The sequence below is a fragment of the Poecilia reticulata genome, linkage group LG23, assembly GCF_000633615.1.
Source record: "Poecilia reticulata strain Guanapo linkage group LG23, Guppy_female_1.0+MT, whole genome shotgun sequence".
NCBI classification, from domain to species: Eukaryota; Metazoa; Chordata; class Actinopteri; order Cyprinodontiformes; family Poeciliidae; genus Poecilia; species Poecilia reticulata.
In genome coordinates, this window is record NC_024353.1 from 11,049,939 (window position 1) to 11,073,866 (window position 23,928).

The 23,928-nt window shown below is 40.4% G+C and overlaps 1 protein-coding gene across 8 annotated transcripts in view; it reads right to left on the reverse strand.

The window, feature by feature from the left end:
* Nucleotides 1–17: 17 nt before the first annotated feature.
* The window catches only part of tfec (transcription factor EC), a 45,189-nt gene continuing 21,278 nt past the window's right edge, over nt 18–23,928 (reverse strand). For 2 of the 8 annotated variants that reach the window (XM_008401025.2, XM_008401030.2), the window contains 7 exons: nt 8,547–8,801; nt 7,823–7,924; nt 4,841–4,961; nt 3,827–3,883; nt 2,746–2,821; nt 1,694–1,841; nt 18–1,133 (listed from right to left, as the gene is read on the reverse strand). In XM_008401025.2, the coding sequence (XP_008399247.1) occupies nt 666–1,133; nt 1,694–1,841; nt 2,746–2,821; nt 3,827–3,883; nt 4,841–4,961; nt 7,823–7,924; nt 8,547–8,801 (1,227 nt within the window). In that variant the 3' untranslated portion in view covers nt 18–665. Of the gene's footprint in view, nt 1,134–1,693; nt 1,842–2,745; nt 2,822–3,826; nt 3,884–4,840; nt 4,962–7,822; nt 7,925–8,546; nt 8,802–9,271; nt 11,599–12,600; nt 12,690–13,199; nt 13,544–23,928 lie in introns of those variants that run through there. The other 6 variants (XM_008401029.2, XM_017302677.1, XM_008401028.2 and 3 more) reach the window with 6 other exon arrangements.

A 23,928-nucleotide genomic window follows, 5' to 3' on the forward strand; every position in this document is an offset into this window, starting at 1 on the left:
ATAATCTTTTATATTAATACATGGATTAAAATGTATATAAATACAAAAAAAGTCTAACATACATGTAAAAAGAGACAGACAAAACCAAGTACATGTTAAGCACTGAGGTGAGTACATTAGTTACATGTTCAAGGAGTTCGTATAAGGCCTTCCTTAGCAAAAGCAACTAGGACTAGGATCCTTTTGTAAACTGGTAGAAAAAAGTACACTTCAGGCAAATGTTCAGTAATTATTTTGTATATGTTACAGTGTGTAGCCACCAGTGTCTGACGTAAAAAAAAAAAGCCAGTAGTAGTCAACATTTCTACTCGCAAATGTCTCCCTTTTTAACACAAGTCTGTTTGTATCCTCTGTTCAAGGCAGAGAAACACAGTGGTTTCCCAAAATAAAGTTAAAAGTAGTTGTTTCGTTGGACGTGACATTTGCTTCTGAGCAGCGGTACAATGTCAGCATCTCCAACAGTCGAGGAATTTCTAGACAGGTGGCACTTTGATGGGTTTTGCTTAGTTTGTCAGCTGATATTTAAGTTACTTGAGCCTCAGCAGTTGTCATACGTAGATTTGAATCCTTACATCCGTCAGTCAGTCTTTCAGGGCTTTCCCTCCCTGTTACCAGGAGAAGTTTGACCTGTGCAGTCATTGGGCTATACCAAAGTTGAAGGGCCCTTATAGGTCATCGGCCTCAGCGGAGCTGAAGCTACTCCTTCGGCTGCTGTCCTTGGAAGCAGCCCCTGGGGATCCGGCGGACAGGAGCGGATCGGCGCCGAACGGTGAGAGCGGGTCGTCCATCAGGATTTCGTCCAGCTGGTTCTCCTCCTTGAGCGTGGCGGTGAAGAAGTCTGTGAAATGGGAGAGCGGGTCGGAGAACGTGGTGCAGGCGTCGGCGCCCTGGATGTGGTCCTGCGGGCCGCTCGCCGTGGCGATGGACGGCACGCCCGTCACCACGGCTATCCTCTGGAGGTAGTCGCTGTTGGGGTCCTCCTGGTAGATGGGTGGCTGTTGTGGCTGCTGTTGCTGTACCTGCGATGGGGATTGCTGCTGTTGCTGTTTGAGCAGGTGGGAGGACAGTTCAACTGTCCCCAAGGCAGTGGCCATATTCGGGAGTCCATGTGCTCGTGCCTGGATTTCAAGCTCCTGGAAAACAAATGACATCAAACAGGGGTAACGTTTAATCTCTCCTGACCACACTCATCAACGGCTAGAAGGGAGTAGTACTGAGAAATTCCAGCCACACCTTCATTACCTCCCCTTTCACATTCTGATCAAGGGTAGGAAAGCTATCACCACCTATCTCTCGTCTGTGTCATTTCATAACATTCTTACACTTTTGGGCATTGTCTTATTGGTGCAAACATTGTTTTATTTGCTATTCATATTTTTAGGATAATTTCAAAATTCTGTGCTCCTTATGTCATTGGAAGAAACTTACGAACTCCCCCCACCCCCACACCCCAAAAAACAAACAAACTATGGGTTTCCAATTCCTGTCTTTAAGTGCCCTTCGATTTTTAGATGTGTCCCTTTTCCAACATGGTGAATTCAAATGATGCACCTACAACCTAAGACTGTCGCCTAGTTGTACAATTTTGGTATATTGTCAGGAAAATATCTGAAATATGCAGAACAGTGGTTCTTGAGGGCTCGCATTGAACACCAGTCCCCTAAACGCACCACGATTACTAGATTTTTATTACCTGGATCCTCAGCAGCAGCCTCCTGTTGGCTTGCTCCAGCTTCTTTTGACGGCTTTCGAGTTCCCGAGCATGCTGCTGCTCCTTCTGTAGCCACCTTATGTACTCCACCGAGGCCTTCAGGATGGTGCCTTTGTTCCACCGCATGTCACTACAAAGCGAACAACAGCAACAAAAAAAACTGAAAGTAAAGGATAAGTTTTCACGCAGAAACCCCTGATGTCAGCAGAATACCTTTTTGCAAAAAAAAAATGGGGAAAACTTTTTAAAAGGTTTTGCCCCCCCCCCCTCCTTTTTTATGATATGAATTAGAAATGGAGACTTACATGGAGCAATTATTCATCCTTGGACATTACACGAGGACATGGAATGGGGATTTTTAATAGAATAGTTAAGAAGCTCTGTGGAAAGTCCATTCTTGTACCTCCTTGTTCAGTAAAATTAATCCTCGAGTAAAAATAGGTGAGGGAAAATGAGCTAAGTAGGAAGCCAAGGAGGAAAATGGAACATTGGACTTAAGGTGCTAGAGTGCAAGTCATTCTTTTGCAGGTATTATTACTTTTTTAAAAAGGACAAGGGACCTCAGTAAAATTGTCCTTCTGCACACGACTGAGTCGCCGGTCTGATCGGCGTTAATAATCTCCTTTATCCCTTTGTTAATGGCATGGTGACAATACTAACCTCCCATTTATATTTGAAGCAAAAGTTCAACTGCAAATAGATGGCCGGTGTGCCGTGCTTCATCTGTATGTTCAAATTGAGCTCCAGACTTTGATTCGAATGACGTGAAAGGGTCTTTACATTTAACCCTCTTTCTCATCGCTCGGGTTTTAAGACAAAACAGCCAGGAGCTACTTAGGGAAAGATGGGAGTGGGGGGGGCAGGGTTGTACATCTCAAAGTGCAGAGACGACACACAGAAGTTTGAGTGCGCCCTTGAAAGGCGACTCAAAGGTACTTGAGGGACTCATCTCATCACGTCTCTGCTTTGAGTTAAACACTTTGACGTTGAGTTTTTGCAGCAAACAGGAGCTGCAAAGTGTGTTGTTTACTTACGGGTCATTTGACTTTGGAATGAGCGTCCCCAGCTCCTTAATCCTGTAGTTAATGTTGTATCTTCGCCTTCTTTCAACTAAGGAAATCAAAAAGAGCAGAGTCGATTAGACCCACGATTTCTTCAACTGCGCTTGCTGAATATGACAGCGTTACAGCACTTTCATACTTTGTATTGGTCTAAATTTGTAACAAAATGTAAAGAAAGTCATGGTTGTAATGTGACAAAATGTGAAACTTTTGCAGGAATTGGAAAACCTTTTCAAAACACAACAATGTACAACTGTTCAGATGTGCTAAAACAATTAACAGTATGTGTAGTTATCCTAAAGTCTTATGTGCAAGGAAGCCATATTGGATTGGGAAGTTGAAGTTTGTGTAAAATCCTCAACTCTTACACTCAAAAGTCCAACTTCTATGTGGAGTTGTGTTAACTAGGAGTGCATTGCCAATCGATATGATTCTATTTCTATGATATTACATTTAAAACTAAATAGTTTGTGTCTTATTGTACACTGCAACCACAGTTGACATTATATTGTAATTAGTTTCAGTGATGTATGAAGGCAGTTAGTCATTCCAGATTTCATAAAACATCTGTTTTCACTATGTGAAATCCTGTTTGCGGTCATAAAATGACGATGCAAAAGTACATGAAGTATCAGTACTTTGTTTGAACTGTAATGACTGTTGACTTCACCTACAACTGAATTACACAGGTAAGGTAGACGTGGTGGTTTCTAAAGTTGCAGTTGGTAAGAAAGCCCCAACTCTTCTTGTCAAAATCCCATCTTCCAGGAACACTTCTTTCAATTTGTCCAACTTCTAACATGGAAACATCTATGAGTGAAGATGAAACGGGAAATGCGAACACACCCTTAGACCAAAAGCGGGATGCCACTGGACCAGAATGTTGCTGGTTTTTTCCCTTTTGGTTTCTTGACATAACATGGCAATACACACAATAATCACACTGCTTCCAAGATAGTAATACTTTAAAAAATTCAGAGTTTGACACCAGCTGGGTTAGAAAATTACCAACTAAAGTCGGATAAAGAGGAAAAAGCCAACTAAAGACACTTACTCAAATTATGATTGTCCTTTTTCTGTCTCTCTTTGGCCATAACCCGCGTGTCATGCTCTGTCCAAAAAGAAAAAAAACTCAAATTAAATCACAGAGGGGGAACAAATGGATTATCAATGCACACTAATTTAGAAGCTGAAAGACAACAATCAAAAAATCCCCATAAAAGGTCCAGTCATAAAGTCAAACAATCAGTTTATTCTGAGGAAGTTCAGTGCTGAGGTCAGAATGGGGAGCTATAGCCTCTTCTGCAGACATATATTTGACCTTCGTACACACACACACGCACACACACCCACACACAATGCCCCATTCATCCCCCTTGGCATGCCATGAAGCTCATTGTAAAAGAAAAAAAAAAATTGTGGCCACTTTTAGAGTACTCATTTCGCAATTAAGATAGTTTAGCCAATTCCATAATCTGTCCCGGAGAGAGACGAAACAAATGCGGTGGGGTCCATATTTGTATTCACATTCTTCCAAATTACATAATTAGGAACCTGAGATTGGATTTCTCAATTTGTCTCTGTTGATTCAATCAAGTCAATTTAGCGTCTGTGTAACATCCCATTGTCCTCTGTGCCCGCGTTCAAATGAAGCGGATTCTAATTGACTTATTTTTCCCGTTCAGAGTGAAGCACTCTCCTGGCATCTTTTCTATTTTCCAAATCAATTAGGCTTTCTTTTTTTAAGCTTTGTGCTTGGGGTTAATAAAACATTTTCAAAGGCTCCTCTGTTTGAGTTGGTCCTTCTTTTGAATAGTGATTAAAAAGCAAGAGTAGTTATTCAGGTAATGCGCAAGCTTAAGTACTTGATGGAAATAAACCCGACACATTGCAGCAGAATTTTTTTAATTTTTTTTTTTTATAGCTCCACAAGTGGCCTTGCAAAATGCAAATTACAATCCGTCCTTCTGCCAGAGGTTTCAAAGAATCTTCGTCGTTCCTTATGCTTTGTTTTTAGTTTTTCCTCATCTCACTCTAAGCGACTCAGTCCTGTGGTTTGAGTCCATACCTGTAAATTCCCTTTTAACAGTGAGCTTTGTGGTGTTAGATGTGGGACTCATTCCACCATTAGGGGGGTTCATACCTTGTTCACCCCCATAGACGTCCAGCATGCTGTTGCTGAGGGAGACCTGCAGCAGGGGAGGAAGAAGCAAAAGGACGGGTCAGTCAAAGGGGAAACGCGTTTCACATTCACGTGCTCGGCTTTCGCGCCTCATCAAAAGCTACAAGACAAATAGCTGTTTTTAGCTGCTTGAATGGCTTTGTCTTGCGTCGGCAGGAGCAACAAGAGGCGAGTGGAATGATCAGAGAAGGTTGTCGCCCCGCCTAGAGCTTTGGATCTTGACTAAGCAGCAGGGGGTTGTGGTCACTTGTTTGCCACAGCAGGGCAGGACAAACTGTGTGCTTTGCCTTCCCACCCCCCCAGACCACAGTTGTTACGATGTTCAAATTAACTGTTTGTCTTGCATGACAAAGACAAAAGTCACTGAAACAGAACGTGGTCATATAATCCTTACTGTTGACCTTCAACCCCAGCTTAAAGCATCCTAAATTTCCACTTTTTGTCTCTCTTTTTTTCCCCAGTATTCCAACCCATTTTACTGTAAAACAGCCCTATGTTCCTCAACCTTTGACATTTATTTTGAAATACTTGGTGTCACTGATAATTTATGGCAAGATATTTAGTAAATCAGGCTTTGAATATGAAGCCTAAAAAAACTAGGAAGACTACAAGGGAAGAAATGAGGATTGAAGAGAGGTACAGCTCAGAGAAGGTAATGAAGGAGGTACAAAATAAATAACAGAATGGAATGGTACTAGGATTTCTGGAAAAAAATGGAAGACAGAAGATGCAAGAAAACACCAGGCAGCAGGAAGGACAAGCAGGAACTAAATGTAAAATGAAGAAAAGGAGTTAGGATAGAAAGGTCAAAAAGTGGTTTGAAACAAAGGAGAAAACATTTAGACAGTGGGCCAAAGAATAAGTGAAAATACAATTATTCTTGCGTACTTATATGTTCTTCTCCCATTCTTATCCAGACGTGGAAAACAGTGAAACTAAATCCCATGCTTTTCTAGAATCTAGGAGTACTGCGGCTCACTAAAAGCACAATTTGTCAACCTCCATTGATTGAAAACGGACCCTAAACACTGAGACCCTCTGTGTTCACAAACAGCACGCCATCAGATGAAAGGGCTCTCTAGGTCAACGGCATGAACAGAGGCAAAACTGTTTTCCTATGGGGGCCTCTCATCCTCCCGGATAATAACGCCTTTTCACTGAGTCCAGACACGATATACGGCACACTGGAACACACGTGTGACTAATTCGCATTTGTGTATTTATGGCAGAAAAATCTCGCATAGGGTCACCACGGATTCCAAGAAACGGCACAGCCAATTTTAGCAACGACACGTGCGTCAAATGTAACTACCAGTGAGCCGAACGTGGTGAGACAGGATGGGGACTGTAAAAGGAAGAGGCGAAACAGAACAGAAGAATGAAGCACCAGAAGCGTCAGATTTGTTTTAAGGGTTTGTAGGTATTGCCCTGCCAAAAATATTAAAAACCCCTTCTGCTTTTTTTCATTTTTTTTTTTTCATTTTGTTACTTTACATCCACAAATTTCAGTACATTTTAATGGGATTGTATCCAATACACCAACTGAAAGTGGTGCATAGATGCGTGACTAACATTTTTACAAATGAAAATGTCAACAAATGCGGTGTTGGTTTGTGTTCAGACCTCTAAAATTCCTACATGAAGTATGTTGAACAATTAGCAAACGTCGTCCACCTGCGTTTTACTTAATCTCAGCTCAAATACAGCTGAGAAAATTGTGAACACACAGCATGACGAGGTCCGGGCAATGTTGGGAAGAAGGAGGAGTTATGCTGTGACACCTTGTGTGGCAGCAAACTAACCCTACAAATCAGCCTGAAAGCACAAGACTGAGCTAAATTTATAGATTTAGTTTTGGAAACCATGTCTCATTTTCGGTTTACTTTATTGTTATACTCTGCTGTTTTAAAATTCAGGTAAAATCTAGTGAGGTTAGTGAATACTGTTATTCCACTGTAGATTCCTAAAGAAATATTGGACAGTCAGAAGAAGAAGTAGGAGGAGGGGGAGGAAGGGGATAAACACGCATAAGAAAATGAAAAGATTACAACAGTTCCCCCTCCCGCTTGTACTGTAATCACTCCAATTCCTCTCCCGTCCGTGTCCCAGAATGTGTTGACAAGGCGAAGCGAAGTGATGCATCATGCTGTATGACTAATTAGGATGAATTGATCCATTTAAGCATGGTATCATTTCTGAACAAGCCCACAGGGAGTGTATGCATTAGCCCGATCCGATGGCTCAGTAACTCCTTCCGACAAATTCCCTCGCTCAAACAAACCGACTCTTCCTTTTCTTCCCTCCTTCCCCTCCTCTGCTCTCTTATCTCTCCCCCACCCCCCACCCATTCCTTCTGTTTAAGTACTTTATCTTTCTCTGAATGCATCTTTTTAGCCTATCAGAATGTGTAACTCCCATCATCATTTTTCTTCTTTTTTTTTTTTTATCTATTTGTGCTTGTTTGGTGTTGTGACCCGTTACCTGTCTTGCAAAAGAAATAGTTTCTGTTTTACAAGAACCTAATCTGCTTTGCTCAGCTTATTTGGTAAAACGGTAAATGTCCCTAAGCCTTTGTGAACTTTGACTCATCTCTTGTCTTAATCTGACCTGAAAGCAGGTCAGGTCCCCTTTTTCCCAAGCTAGTCTAGCTTGCGTGAATCCGTGTTTGGGTGGACTAACTTTGCTTTCAAGCTATGCTTAAGCCTTTAAAAACAGAGAAATCATTAGTCAAATAATGCGACCTAAACCCAACCACATCTTTTGTTAGGTTACAACAGAAACGCATGCAAATCATAAGCAAGTCTGAAGCATTCAAATCATGGTTAGTCCCTGGCCGTTAGAGCAGGACTTGAAGTGATTCATACTTACATTGCTTTGCATTATGATGTTAGGCTCCATGCAATCCAGGCCTCCATCATTGAAGCCGGATTCAAGACTAATTAGGTCATCAATAACTTCATCCATCGGAAACTAAAAGAAAACAGTCATTTCAGTGTATTAAGGGACAGTTTTGGGATGTTAGTGCACTGTCCACGTCTTTAGAGATCTGCAAATTCAAACCGTGACTCGGTATAAAAACAGGGAGGCTAATTTAATAAGTTTGTTTGGCAGCGTTGGCGGGAAATGCACGTTATCTGTTAGCAAACTAGCTTCCCCCCCTTGACAAAAACAAAAGGGTACTCTCATCAGAGACCGCATATCTGAAGTTATTGATGAACTCATCAGGGGGAAAGGTGATATCAGCGGTGGCAAAACTTTGTTTGGATGATTAGTTCTTCTCAGCACCAGGGTTCAAAACCAGTTTGGTTCGTTGGCTATTCATCCAAACAAAGAGCATGCTTTCATGAATTGATAGGGTTTACAGCTACGTAATATGTCTCACATCAACACACCAGCCACGTATTTTGTCGGGAATGTGGGCCGTTGACAGGAAACGTCTCAGGGATATTGTGAAATCTCTGAAATGTATGACCTTGCTGCTGATCAGCATGCAAACCGACATTCTCCTTTTTGTTCTGGTTTCCCTTTTAGGCACAATTTCGGTTCCATGTATTCCATGTACATCGTTTTTCTGTTTCTGTTTCCTCCTCACCTCGCCTTCGTGGTTGCCCATCGTGAGCAGGGTGACCGGGCTGTTGGGGCTGCTTCCGTCACTGACGGCGGGCATATGTCCGTTCCTCATGATTGGTACAGTGGCCAGCGGCTGGCCGGGGGCGTGTGGATGCGGTACAGCGTGACCGGATCCGGTGGAAGAGGCCAGCTTGGAGCCCAGTGTCAGGTATTGCTTCACAGGCTGGTTTTGGCTTTGATGAAGGTGGAACTTGGAGTTTTCCAGGTGGCTTTGTACCTGTTGAAACACATATGCACAAACAAAAATAACATGCATTAGTTGAGTTTGTTGCCTGTATGGAAAGCTGGACCAAGATGCAAGCAATTGCACCGTTTTTAAAAAAAAAGTGTTTTGGTACTTGGAATGGCTAAAAACATGTTTACTGAGAGTTTTTTTAAACGGCTGCAAAACGTACTCATTCGGGACTTTTCCAGCGTTACTCACAGCAACTTTACAGGATTATGGTTGCATTTTAACGTGTGTCATGTTTAGGTGAAGTAATATCTTACTCAAATCTTTTTGTGGTCTGTTTAATTGTTCCTCCACAACCTGAGTCACAGTTTCAAAACTATAGTTATCGTATTTAAGTCACTTAGGTGATTGTAAACCGGGTTTTAGAAACTATTTTAAAAATCTCCCAAAACTTTATCAAGACACATTTAAAAAAAAAAAAAGAAAAAAAAAAGCAAAAACGTTCATATTCTTACTTTTGAAGCTCTGGTTGCGTCCCGCATTTTGTAGTAGCTGCAGTCACTTAAGTGTGGCATTCTTAGAAAAGCAGGTGATCCAGTAGGTCAGCTTTAGGGATCCAGGTCTGTTGCTACTGCTGTCCTGTCAAACTACTGACTTCCCAGTGACCGGTTGTCCCTTCCAGTCACCTAGCAGTGTTTTATAAAGGGCCCTAAGTGAACTAATTAGCCCCACAGCTGGATGTAAGCCTTTATGTTGCGTAGCATGATAATCACTTCAAACGGCAGACTGTTGGATCATTCAGGGTTTGATCACTGCAGGACGTCTGCCTTTAAGCGGACGTCCACTAATTCATCTACTCCACCCCTTTTTCTTTCAGGCTGACCAATCGGTGGTCGCTTCCCAAAGTCTTCTACTGCCTGCCTGCTTCAGGGGTTGTGGCAGCACAATTGACTCTTGTTTCCCCAGTGGACGGTTTTAAATAACTTCTCTTAATGCCGTCTTAAGCAAGCCTTTTCTCATTCATTCACTGTTTTAAACGTAGATAGTTAATCTTTAAGTTTCTCATAAAATAAGTGCAGTAAAGCTATTTTTAAGTCTTTGTTGCTGCGAAGCGAGAGCTGGTTGCAGAAAGTCTCACCGTAAACGGCTAATTCGCTTACGTGTCTTGTTCTCACAGAGAACCTCAGTGTTGTAACTTGCTTTATTAGTTAATGGGCTGGCGAGGTATTTTGGTAGTCAACGCAGAGGGACACTTTACAAAGTTAGTTATGTCCGATGTTTGGTCTGTCGCCCAAATTTCACTTACTGCGTCTCGGACGAGAGAGACATATTTTTCCATGACCGACCAAAGTGAATCAATCAGAGCAGGAAAAACGTTTGAAAGCAAACCTTCCTAGCGTAGCAGGAGAGACTTCTGACCTTTCTGTCTACTTGACTGTTCAGGGAAGTGAAACCAATATTAAAAAGAAGAGATTTCTATCTGTTCCTCAAATCATTGCGAAATGTTTAAAGCACCTCACCCAACAAAGGAAATAAGAGAAAAGAGGTTTAGTTTTGAAGGAAATAACTTTGACGCAGCCGTGGCATGTTTCTAAAATGCTAACAACTGAGTAGCATTTTTATTATTATTATTATTAAGTCTCGTAAAATGATCTGCTTCATTTATTTCCAAATATATCTTTCAGTATTTTGTGTGCAATACATTTGCAAAGCACATAGTCAGAAAACACTTTTCACATAAAAAAAGAAAATTATAAGATGATATCCATATTTCTTTTGGCATCTTTACTTGGAGCGATAGTTGGATCAGGATTCTCAATCTAATTATAATTCAGATAGGGATCAAGACAACAGTCGACTTTTATTCTATTAAATAATAGCTCTTTTCTCGAATTGCAGTTTATGGAAATGCTACTTCATGAACCTTTAAACTCCTGTCATGTCTGAACCGAATTGATTGGAAGGTAAGAGTCATTGTGCCGCCAGTGGTATTCTTATGTGAAAGAGACAGAGAATGGAACATGTGCCAAACATTCACAAAGTAAATACTGTCTGCTACAAAACGGAGGCGAATCAAGAATCTATGGGGCCCTCAGCAGAATTTAATTTGGGGCCCCAGTTACAGTTCATATAATCTAGGACATAATGAGCAGTAAATAAATTTCAGAGATGTCGTTATTTGACTTTCTCACTTGTTCTGACAGTCAAGTCCACAGTAAAAGAAGTGCCAACTCAGGAAATGTGAACCAAGTGTCATTTCATTACTGAATTGTTTATGCAGGTGCAGAAAACGGCAAATAGGATTAAACTACTCTAAAATATCTACCCCGGTTTTTGTAAATCCTGAATATATTACAATTTCAAGGAGTTTTAAACTCCTTAATATTTTCTGTCGAGCTTGAAAACAAAACCGATCCTTTCAGATGCTCGGTTATTAGCAGCAGCTTAGATTGCTCGTGCCTTCCAGGTGCCTTTTCACATAAAAGCAAAGTCTGATTGGAAACGCTTCAGATGCTTTGCGGTTTTATTCGGGGAGACCATCGGTGATGCACTGGCTCCAAATCTCATCTCTAGTTTAAATAATCGCCACGCTCTCTCTAAAGACTTCCATAAAACTAAAAGGCTTTGATTGGAGTCATTTTAAGACAGAACTTTGCTTTGGTTTTGGTCCTTTTTTTTGACTAGTAATTCTCTTAACATTAGTTCGTTATTTAAATAAAACTAGACATGACATTTTAAACTACTGAACTATCCTTTGATGTTAAAAAAGAAAGCATTGCTTTTTTTTTTAAGCATCCACAAGCTCCGCATCAAATGCACCCAAACATATTTATTTCCCTTGTTAGCTGGAGCTGCTGGCCTCAGTCACCCCCCCGAACCCCCATTCACATAACTAAGAACAAACTCATCACAATACTGAACTTGTCAGTAGTAACTGAGAGCTCTTATATGTCTTTTCCCAGTCAAACAAGATGCTAGTTGTTAGCCAATCAACATTTTTTTTTTTTCCCCCTGCAACGGATAGCAGGAGAGACGCCAAGGCCTCCACACACCGCATCTGCTGTGTGTGACGGCGGATTGTCCCGGTTTCACTTCAGCCCTTGCACTACTGTACATTCCGGAGACACGCTTGTTATCCACTTAAGGGGGAGAATCTGATTAGATTCGAGCAGCAATGGCTGCTCAGTCACCAAGGCCGGCCGTGACAATGGCAGGCCTGTGCAAGTGTGAAGTCGGACATGCTGGGGAAGAATTATCAGTGCCTGCCAACGCACAAGAGGAAGAGGGACGAGATAAGAATCTAATCAATCGAGGTTCAAGTTTGGGGATTGTCGTGGGTGTTTCGGACCATTCCGTTTTACTTACTCTTTTGGGAGTACAGACACCATCACTTGCTCCAACAGCCGAGGCAGTGTTTTGCAATTACAGGCAGGACAGAGGTCACAGGTTCACTTTCAGTTTGCACACATTACTTCCATTACAGCTGGCATCCAACTATTTCAGTGCAAGTAAGTTTTAATGTATTTGAGCAGAGTCTGACTCATTTGGTGTTGTTTTTTTTTTGTGTCACTTTGCAGTTTTAAGCTTAACGTGTAAAACCTGCAAGTCATGAAGAAATCAGTTGCGTCTTTCTACTTGATTTTCTTCTATGTTAGAGACATTTAGAGACACCCAAGAAAATGTCTGTATTGATTTTAGTAGTTCTGAATCAATTCATGCAAACAATCAAACCCGACGTCAGCCATAAATCACAACAGCAGTTAAAAGGTACACCACGTTTAAAATAAAAATAATATTATGCAACATCTGAGACATGCATACAAGTGATGGTCGCGTGATTTACCTCAAAGTTAAAGGTTGCATTTCTCAAAGTCCGCTCAGAAATCCTGCACTTGAAAAGGTTTTCATAACTGTCGCGCTCAAACCCTCTCTTCTAATTGAAACGCTCTTGCCAAACCCAGTTTCAGTCTTGCCCAAGTTCTCCTTTCACTTCAGAAAAATCCAACACCTTATGAAACTTTGGGTGATGGTGACGTTAGCTGTACAAATTGTGGACAAACCGAGTTGAGGGGTTTGGTCTCATTTCTCCACCCTGGCTGATTTACAGCATTTTTACAGAAAACATTTAGGCACCGTTCAGTGATCTTTCTATCTAAAATGAATGAAAGTGGAACAAAAAAAAAAGCCTCATCACTCATGATTTCTGTGTTGTTGCCGAGCGTGTTTACCAGTAAATATCTGTAACTACTCACCAGATAAGAGTGGGAAAGGGAACTCTTCGCAAAATTCGCATTCCACAGTGACTGTTCTTTTTTTTTTTGTCCTACAAATGCATGTCAATCAAAAAAAAAGGAAAGATCATTCATTCCAAAACCTACCACACACCAACTTGTGATGTGGCGATTTAACTCCCTGGACAGAATCTAGGACATTTGTCCTTACCTCTAGAAGCTGGATATCTGTCAAGGTGATCACTTGGACCACACAGCAGCGGCTCATGGCTTTCCAAAGTGGCAGCGACTCCCACCAGAGAGGCTGCGGATTTGTGCAGGGGAGCAAACCGTCAATGCCACAGCTCTGCTTTGCACATGTGGACTAGAAGAGGAAGAAACAGAGAGGTGCGGCGGCCTCCTTCCTGAGCTTTTGCAGAAATATCGGAAAGGAAGGCATGACACATCAGCTTGTTTAGGAGCCTCTTCCTGTGCGTGCCCGTGTGTTTTTTGGGCCGAAAAAGCCCTTACAGAGGCAAAAAAAAACGTACTGATTGCGGCTTTGCTGGTTGAAGAATGTGCATGTGTGAAAGTAAAGTGAGTTGACAGAATGCGGGTTCCTGCTTGTGGATAGCTCTGCTTTCCGGTCTGCAGAACATCAAGTCTGTCTCAGCACTTTTTCCCGGGTTATCTCCATGACACCGACTTCCTTTGGATAGCCATTGAACCACAGCAGTTACAGTTGCAACTGGAGAAATACGATTTAGAAATCTGTATAAGCTCAAATAACCTGCACCAATACATATCTGTCCAGGAAAAGATGAGGGAGCAACATAAATTCTTTTTTTATTCCAATTTTTTTTCTACTACATCAGCAATTGAAAAGATAGGAAGTTATGGAAGTATTCAAACATTACATTTTTTATAATGCCTTGTGATTTTGTGGCTTGCTGGATGTTACTTAAACTGTTTTCATACATGCGTTCCAGTGTTTCAGGCCTGCAGTAACTTCTAACGACGTTTGTCAAGTGGAGTACTTAGTTTTCATGAAGTGCTTCAGGTATCATATGGTCTCATTTGGAAAGAAGAGCACAAGATCATATGCATGCTCAACATTATCAAAGGATAATATGGAAATAAATGTTAGGCCCTGACTTAAAAAAAACACACATGGCTCAATGGGAAGACTTTCGAGAAACCTGGTAATTCTCCTTTTTTCTTAAATCTAATATTTTCTTGCTGCATAAATTGAAAAAAATGACAAGTGGGGATATTTAAATTCTAGTTTATTTGATTAATGACTTCTTGGTCCCATGTAATGGTCTGATCTTACATGGGTCCATGGGGGACTAGCACACGGTCATCTGCATACTTTAGTACAATCCTGCCAATTCATAATAGGCAAGTTCATATTTCTGTGTCTTTATGTTGGCATTTGTAATATTTTAAAACATTTATATGCATTTCATACAGCAATTTGGTCCTTCTGCACAATGAATTTGGATTCTGACTGTTAAATATTTTTGTTCAATGGCTTACGACTTCCTTTTCTGTAATTGTTACTGATTAATGAAGACAAAATATGAAAAATCCTACTATCTACTCATTTTGTTCTGAATTGTGGGTTCAGCAAGAACAGAACCCGATAACTGTGTTATTGTTTAGTTGGCCCCTCTACTGTACTCCAAGGGTGCATCCATTAACAAAAAAGAATATCCACACCTAAAAGGCATTTCTGTCTCAGTTATTACTGCAAATGGTATCTGGGCATTCCATATTTTTGCGATACTCTGCGATAAAACCATCAGTATCAACTTGAGGACATCGAATGCAATAAGCAAACTGAATCAAAATGATTCAGATGAATCTAAACTGTGGTGCTTTAAGAGGAAGTCGCCTTTCTGCTGTTAAATTGCAGTTTGTCCTGGGCTTGCTTGTAGACGGTGATTTGATTACACAGAGAATGCCTGTCTTGATGCGACTGTATATTTAGTCATCTTTGCTAGGCTAAGTGAGATATTTCAGCATTATTTATGCAGCCGTGTCCAAATTATTTCACCGTAATTTCACACACGCTCGGCTTTTCATTATTGATGAGTGATATAAATCAGCTCTGTCGATGCCCGCACACAACAGAAGCTGTACTGCATTGTTTTGTGTGTGTGTGTGTGTTTTTTTTTTCCCCCTCTCTATTGCCCATGTGTGTATTTGTCTACTTTTTTTGTTTATTTGATATCCTCTTTGTGTACAGTCTGGCAGATCTATCCAAATTCCTGGCTGGCCATTTTTGGCCCATCTTGGGGGCCAGCCACAAGTTGCTCACCTTTGTTAGTCCCCCTGCTCGGCATGTTTTAAACATCAGGGACTTCCTGTAAGAGCTGGCCTGCTTCTGAGACAACACTTCAAAGTGCAGCGCCAACATCTGAGGGCTGTTTTATCCTGCTAGAAAAGGAATGCATAATGGACACAGCTCCACTGCACTTTTAATGATTCCTCATATAAATTAAATATTACTGCTATTTTAACTGGATTACACACGGAATTGTGTGTGTTGGCGTGCGGGCCGGTGTGCTCCCGTTACCTTGATGAAATATTGAACCTATGAAAATGGTTTTCAGTGGTGTTGTGAAAATAATTAAGATTCAAAATCAGCCTGCTCGCTGTAGAGTGACTCAAAGGTACACTCGTTTGGTTGTGATCGCGTTTTATCCTTTGCTTTCATGAACACATTTATTGCAAAAAACACATACTGTAAGACTTTAAGTCTTCAATATGTCAGGATCAAGCTTTTATTTTGACAAAAGATAAAGAGTTGTTGCTGAAATACCTTCACACGTTTTCTATGGTTGCAAACAATGAAAAAGTTAAACTTTTATTCAAGGTGGTCTTCCAGAAAGTACTTTTTTAACAATTCAATCATAGTTTATAGCAAGTATAGAACTGTGACAAAGCAGAGTGATATTAAGCATGTACAACCTCTGCAGAGGCTCTACTGTCATCTTGGAGTCGAGTCTCCATTGAAACTATTTGTAGCATCTACATGCTGACCCGTTCTTTGATCATTTAAGTCTTAAGATAAAGCAGAAAAAATAATTTTAAGAAAATGCTTCAGGTGGGTCTGGAATGATTCAAGGAATGATTAGCTGGTAAAGCACACCATTAAGTGTGGTGGAGGATATGGGACACAAAGGGCATGTTTCTCTTCCAATGGCCTTAGAAACCTTGTTGGAGTGCATGGCATCAGATAACAAGGACATGTTAAATAAAAATCTGGGGACCTCTGCCATATAACTGGAAACAGTTTAGCACTGGGTCTGACCACACCAGGATAATGGTGCCTCTGGAAAAATCAACACAGATGCCCTTCAGCAGACAAAAATGTCCACTAAAGTCCTCCGGGATGGATATATATCCAGAAGAATAAAGAATAAGGTACATTAATTTTAACTAAACCTATCTTTAATTGCACCTTACAGTAATTAAAGATTACCATAAGATTTGCTCTCAGTTACTTGCCTTTTGTTCCAGTGACTACTGCCACACAAAGTTAAAAGAGAACGCTCGAAACGATGGGAAATGGAGAAAAGAACGAGGCAGACGCGCTGCGCTCTACCCCTCTCAGTCAGTACAGAGGAGATGCAATTAGTCAAAATGGAATAATATGATTTTTGCAGCTAAGTCCATTAGAGCACATTATTTTTTCTCAGTGCTCTGAAGAGAGGGGCTTGTTCACAAGAACACCTGAAACTCTGCAGATTTTCTGCACATATGCATGCATTGTTTTTACAGATGCTGACCACTTCACAGGGACATAGCTAAGCTCAAGTTCTTCTGTGCCCAGTTGTGCCTAGGGCTGCCACTCGTCCCTTAAAATATGGAATCATCCCATATTTGGCTGTTAAATGTTGCGTCCCGTATTGAACCGATGCCTATCACACATCAAGACTAATTGCAGCAATAATGACCAAAACAAAACAGGATATATTAAGGTCATGATTCTAGATGGGGGCCAGCAGGGGCCAGCAGGGGTACAGAAGAAATTATGCTAAATAAATGTATTTTGTAAATATTCAGAGGTGGATTTTTTTCTAACCTTCACAATTTTATTTTAACAATGAATTAAAAATTATAGTGCTGCACTTTTAGCTGCTGTATTGAGATAGGATCATACTTTCCATCTGCTAGATCAGGGCTCTGCAACCTGATCCAACCTGTATCTCTGGAGACACAAGTAGCTCTTTGGCTTACTTGACATATCAAATGATGAAACATTGATCAGTTTTTTTGTTTGCTTCATTCTTTAAGTGTCGCCATGGAAAAACACTGCCTACCCTGGTCCTCGTGGTAAATTTGATCTAGAACCAGCCTCCAAACCTAACTCTGTCATGATCCGTGTTGCTCTGTATTTATTTTAAGGTTTTCTGTGTTCAGTTTCTGTCCTGAGAGTCTCTGTTTCTGCGTCTTCCCCGTTGATTGATCCCAGCTGTGTCTCGTTCCTGTGATTACCCTCCCAGTGTATTTAGTCCCACCTGTTGTCTGTGTTTCTCGTTGGGTCCTTGCATCTATGTCGTTTTGTTTGTCGGCCGTCCAGCACTGTGAAGTCCTGTGGCAACCTCAGCTCTTGTATTACGTCTTGCTGTACCTTGAAGCGCTCCAGTTGAACTGTGAAGTCCTGTTTTGCTTAGCTCTTGTTTTCAGTCTTGGTTTATCAGGCGCTACCGGTATTAGCTGTGTGCTATTCCTTCTGCCGTGCTGCCTGATCTGAACTGCGTTTGAGCATCTTCATTAAATTCATCATCATTTTCATCTACATCCTGGGTCTACTTGCGTCTCTTATCACCACCAACCACCACTCCTGACAAACTCCTCACTTGTATAAATATTATAATAATACTCTTTAAAATACCACAATTTTCACATAACTTTTATACTTTTGGAGCCCTGTTTGAGGACATATTGTGATTATTAAATTATGTATTATGATCAGTACTTGAGCAGTTTACCAAATACATTTTACACTTGCTTAATTAAACATGTTTAAAGTGTGCTACTCTGATTGGAGTACAATTTTGGAGTACTCTATGTATGAATGATTGCTCTCTGGATCACTTTGTTTTTAGGTTTGGTTGGCTATAGTTGCCTTTATTTGGAAGTAGTTTGACAGGAAAGTGGGTAATGAGAGGGGGAAGGCATGTGGCCTGCGACCACCGCCACGATGACTAAGGCCTCAATATGTGGGTTGCGCCATCACAGCAACCCCTCTGGATCACTTTTTAAAAACAAATAGCACTGGCATAAATATTGTCTATCGCTGAAGCGGCCATCCCACCCCATGAAAGTAGGGTGACACGCAGTGGTGGGCGTCCCTTATTTTGCTTTCTGAAAGGTGGCAACCCTAGTTGTGTCACATCACTTAATATGCCCTCTTGTCAGTAATAATCTGCCTTTAAGAATATTCTTTCTTGAGAATATACTTTGTGAACTAGCATCTATGATGAAGACTTTTCTATAACACTGAATGCTAACAGCCACAATTCATCCGGAACAACCGATTTACAATCATTGGGTATGGCAAAAGACAGTCTACAAAATAATAGCATTTGTATTTATTTCTCATTTCGTCTGAAAGTCGTACACAATGTTAACCTAGTGCTGCTGTTGCTACTATTTTCTCTGTATGCTTTTTGTTTTTCTTTCCCATAGAAAGTATTTTTAGTCCTCCTCTCATTTTAGCTGAATAAGCTGCTGACTATTTGTTCTTTTGTCCAATTTCATAGGTAGTATACCTGACAAGTTGCTTCAGAGTTCAGCTGTATGTCTTTCATGGCTAGCACTAACAACTGCGCTATTGCTACTATTAACTTCATACACACTTCTTGTTTTTTGTACTTCAATTCCATAGAAAGTGTATTTTTTTCCCTTTGTGTCCCAATCCCTTCCTTTCAAACCACTAGACAGTAACAGCACTCAATATATCTAGCTTGGTTTTCAAAAGGATGATTGTTGTTAAAAGGGAGTGGGTCCTGTCCACTGTCACCACATGCTTGCTTAGAATGATGGATTACTGCAAAGTTAGTTATTCAGTACAACTGACTATATGTCTTTGAGTAGATAACTGTTTACCAGTTGGTACTTTATCAACAGTAACTGTAAAAAAATGGATTTGTACTGTATTATACTGCATGCTAAAAGATCTGCAGCGTATCAACCGACTGAAGTGCAATGGAAAGACTTGGAATGATTTCATCATTTCTATATGGAGCAAATTGGATTCTAGTTAATTTGATGAACTGGATGTTTTTTTTTCTATCAAAGTTTCTTGAGGTAAAATTTGTTGCAAATTAGTGTAATATTAAAACTGTAGTTTAATTGAACTGACTAGCTTCTTAACTTCCAAAGAAACAAATAGTTTATAAAGCCTTACCTCCACTACACTCTGTTTTTACATTGGGGATAGCTTTTATAAAACCATAAACTTTAACCTTGTTTTGTCCCTTTGCGACATTTAACTCGTTTAAGATGTCTGAGAAAATCTTAAAGTACCAAAACCACAAAATCTAACAGGAACTATACAGAAAACCCTTTCTAGTAGTTCGGAAATTGAATGGCATCCTTGACTCTCACCGTCCAGCGAATCCAAACAGTGTTTAGGATTGCTTCTCCAAATGATGCCAAGAAGCTACTCTAAGGACTACCTTTAATCTCTCACTTTGGCAGACAGTGAAAAGGAGCCACAGAGAGTTCCAACTATCGCTTTTTCAATTGAGTCTTATTAAAATTATGCACATGATCGATTGCAAGACAGTTGCAGCCCAGCAAGCAAAAGGACTCATAAAAGCCTAGGATAAAGAAACCTTTTACAGTGTGTCAGTAGAGGGTAAAGGCTTGAAAGTATTACCTTGCTGATCTTTTATTTCTGTTTTTTTATATATATATATATCTTTAAGTACAAGTAGCATCTACAAATTATGACTGAAACCAACGTGTAAGTGTCTCTCTGCAGGAAAGGTTAGCATGCAGGTGAATGAACGGTTGAACTGTTTGCCATTTCTCTGAAAAACAAAATTTAGAATTGGTTTACTCAATCAACCTGGTGATTATAAAAATTATTATAGGAAAAAACACCGATTACTGGAGAAGAGGTTTTAACCCAATTACTGGACAGATCTATTTAGTGTTTAGTACTTGGTATGAAAACTTAGGCCTGATGTAACATCAAGCAGATTTAGAGACTTATGACCTTTGATGGTATCAGACTTGAAAGCCCTAATTCTACAAACAATGGTTTGTTTTGTAGTCCAGTATGGTAGTTCAATTTGCGTGGCCTTCATATCTATTGTTTGATTGTATTCTTTCTTTTGTGGCTAGCATCTCAAATGCAGCAGCTAGATGGAAAAACATTTGAATTCTGGTAATCTTCTGATATGCAAGATTTTATTTGATTGCCTGAGGCCTAACATTTGTAGTTGTAGTAGAACTATGCACGGATATCTGTACTTTCCAAAAAAATTTCAGAGTAGCCAAGGCCCTGACTACAGTACTATAGAGGTATATTTTTTAAATGATTTGTACTTCTGCTAAAGAAAATGTAACCATTCAAACAACATTGAAAAACTGCAAGAAAAATGCCACAATACTCACTTCAGGAGTGGGAAGCAAAAGCATAAAACGCAAACAAAACACACAAAACTATCTTTGACTTTGTGTTTGCAGTGTTTGAACAAAGAGATGACCCCTGGAGAGAAGTTATAAGAGTATGAACATACTGACAACACTCACCGACCACTTGTACAACTTACTAGTTCTGAGTTGTACCTCATTTTGGCCTTAGAATTGGGTGAATTATTGTTGGCATGCATTCAACATTGTGTCAGAAACATTCTTCAATGATTCGGTCAACATTAGCTTGATAGTATCACAAAGTTGCTCCAACAAATCTTTTCTCCCACTACATCTCAAAACCGCTCGAATTGAAATCTGGTGACTGAGAAGGAAGGGCATTTGAGTGTAACGTTGAACTCGATGTCACGCTCAAGAAACCCGCTTCCAACAAGTTGAGTTTTTGTGTCACGGTGCGTTCCTCTGTTTGTAGTAATCGTCGGGAGATTGGTTCACAGAAACAAATGGTAGTGGTTTGCGACAATACACAGGTTGGTACCAAAGGAGCCCCTCATGCCTGACAGAGGTCAGGGTTGGATCTGTGCTTTTATGTTTATGCCCAATCCTCCTCCAACATTACGTCACAGAAAACTGCTCGCTCAATATTTTCTCTGTTTTAGATCATTTTCTATGAATCTAAGAAATGGTTAAGTGTGAAAGTCCAAGAAGATCAGCAGTTTGTAAAAACAAAAAAAATAATGAAAAGCCAAACTGACGAGCATATCTGACAGTCATGGTTGCTCTCCTACCAAAATGACCATGGATGCCTGCTAAAGAGAGCTCTTCACAGAAGCTCCTCACACCTTTTGAAGTCTAACATGGAACCGTAGGGAAGAACGTCCCGTCTCTGACCAGTATGAAGTGCGTCGGTCGGCCTAGTTTTGCGGAGATCTGTTCAAAAGCTTTCGGTGGACATGTGAAGATTAGTAACCCTCTCTGCTCCCACCCCCCCGCCCCACCCCAACCCTTCTCATCTCAACCCCCCTACCCCACCCCAACCCTTCTCATCTCAACCCCCCTACCCCACCCCAACCCTTCTCATCTCACCCCCCTGCCCCACCCCAACCCTTCTCATTTTCCTTAACTTGATTGTTGGAAATTAAATAATGCAATAGCTGTTTAATAAGAACTAAGCAGAAAATTAAATTAACCCTGACCTTACCCGAGCTAATAATATATGGTTTGTGCTGAGGACAAAGATCCATTTGTCCGACTCGTCTGGCTATCTTTGTGCCCCTGCCATTTGAACGAGCAAGCCGCTCAGATGGAGGGGAGGAGTGCCGGGAGCTTCTCTTCCCAGCATGTGAGGAAGAAGAAGAAAAAGAAGAAGAAAGGGTCAAATGCAACCAGCAGCATCCAGCTCAGATCAGACACTTCACTGCATGTCAACCCAACTATATAGAAAGTTATGACCAAAGCTGGAGTTCTGGTAACAGTCAAAAGTTTGGCCATATACTAGCAGTCCCCACTGAATCTGTGGGTATTTGGAATGGAGGTGATCAATTGTGTCAAAAAATGCAAAAAGAAAATTTATTTATTTTAATCATTGGGGGAAAACAGAAGCTCAGGATGTTTGAAAGGCAAACGCCTCTTTCTGCAACATCTTTCCCGTCACACCTGATCCGGTTTTCATGAATGTTCAGAGGTAATGGACACCTACACAGAGGCCACAAAACTCAGAGCATGCCAATATTCCCTCTTTTATTTACTAAATTAGTCTAATTAAAAAAAAATGCTCTTGTTTATTTTCCTGTTCCTATTTGATTATAATCATTTGATCATCATTGGTTTTGCCAATTACCATTTCTTTATCAGGCTCCTTGCTAGTACTTCCTAAATTGGGTAATTATCTGCGCCTGAGTTCAATTTGTTTCTTCCATAATTCAGCATCTGTCTGTTCCAAGTGTTACAAAGGCCGTGAGTCTTTTCCTGTTCTCAAACTTTTGCATGCATTTGAACTATTTGCTAGCAGTCTAATGAAAATTAAACATCATTTGACCTGCCGTGTACTTGAGCTGCTTCTCTTCAGGTCACTCCAAAATGTCCTGGAGGAAGTCAAAGGAGGTTGCTATTCTCACAGATCCCATCCTAAAATCTCCAAAATATTATTTTTTAAATTTTTTTTTTCTTTCACAAGCAAAAAATGTTTAGTCTCGTCACATTTTCTGTGATGTAATGATCTTATTTTGCTAATTTAGAAATTAAGCAAGTTTTGAAATAGTCCATGATTGTACTTAAACCTTAGAAATGTTTAGAAAGATAAACCTAGAATGCAAAACTGTTATGTGAAACTGTTATGTCTAGTTCAAAATATTGTAAACGGTTCTTTCTAATGTGTAAAAGTGTTTTATTCTCTTATTAATATCTCTCTGGTGTTACCCCAATCTGCTTTGGATTGGTTAATAAGCCCCTCCTGATGACTCATGCCCAAAAAGCACATGCTGTCAGAGAGACCTGAGTCCAACCAGATAACCCAACAAAACACCTTTTCCAGACTCAATCAGGCTCATTTGGATCCAGTTGTGACAAATATTCTGGTCCAAAGTGTGCGTATGTCCATTTTTTTTGTGTGTGAAGCTTTTGGACTCTTCCTCCAAACCCCTGACATGTGTGCCCAGCATCACTTAGCAACTTTCCTTTAAAAACAGTATAGTATCCAACTAACCAAAATACCTGCGGCAGAATTAAGAGCATTTCTTGATATAGTTTAGCATTGCTAACTCATTGTGCAGAGTTTATTGTTACACTTGAAATGAACAAAAAAAATATCTGGGGCTTTGAGAATTTATTCGCACATATAAGCTGTGCTTGAGTTCATGCATGGCGTTACATTGTGCTCTAATCACAAGCATCTCATTTATTTGCTGCATATGCATATAAGAGCACAGCCTCGGTCACGTAGTCAGATGAGCAACAAAACATCAGCTAGTCAAGTGACATTTCTGTAAAATCACAGATACATTCTGTGACCTGAACTATATTAATTGTCCACTCCAGACACAATCGCGCATCAGATTCCCCTGACATGCTCGCCAGTGTGAAATTCTTCTCAAACATTTCAATAGGATTACTTAACAAAGGAGGCATAAAATTAACAGCGATCATTCAGAGGTCCTGTCTGTGCAATGTGCGAGAAAACACACACTGAAGCGTTTAACTCCATGAATGCTGCAAACTCTACCGACGACCAAAGGAAACACACGTCTACAAAATATTTCAATCATAAACCAAAACTCCATCGTTTGCAAGAAAGTATACTTAAGAAAAAAAATCTCTCGTTAATCCATCTGAATGGCTTCTAA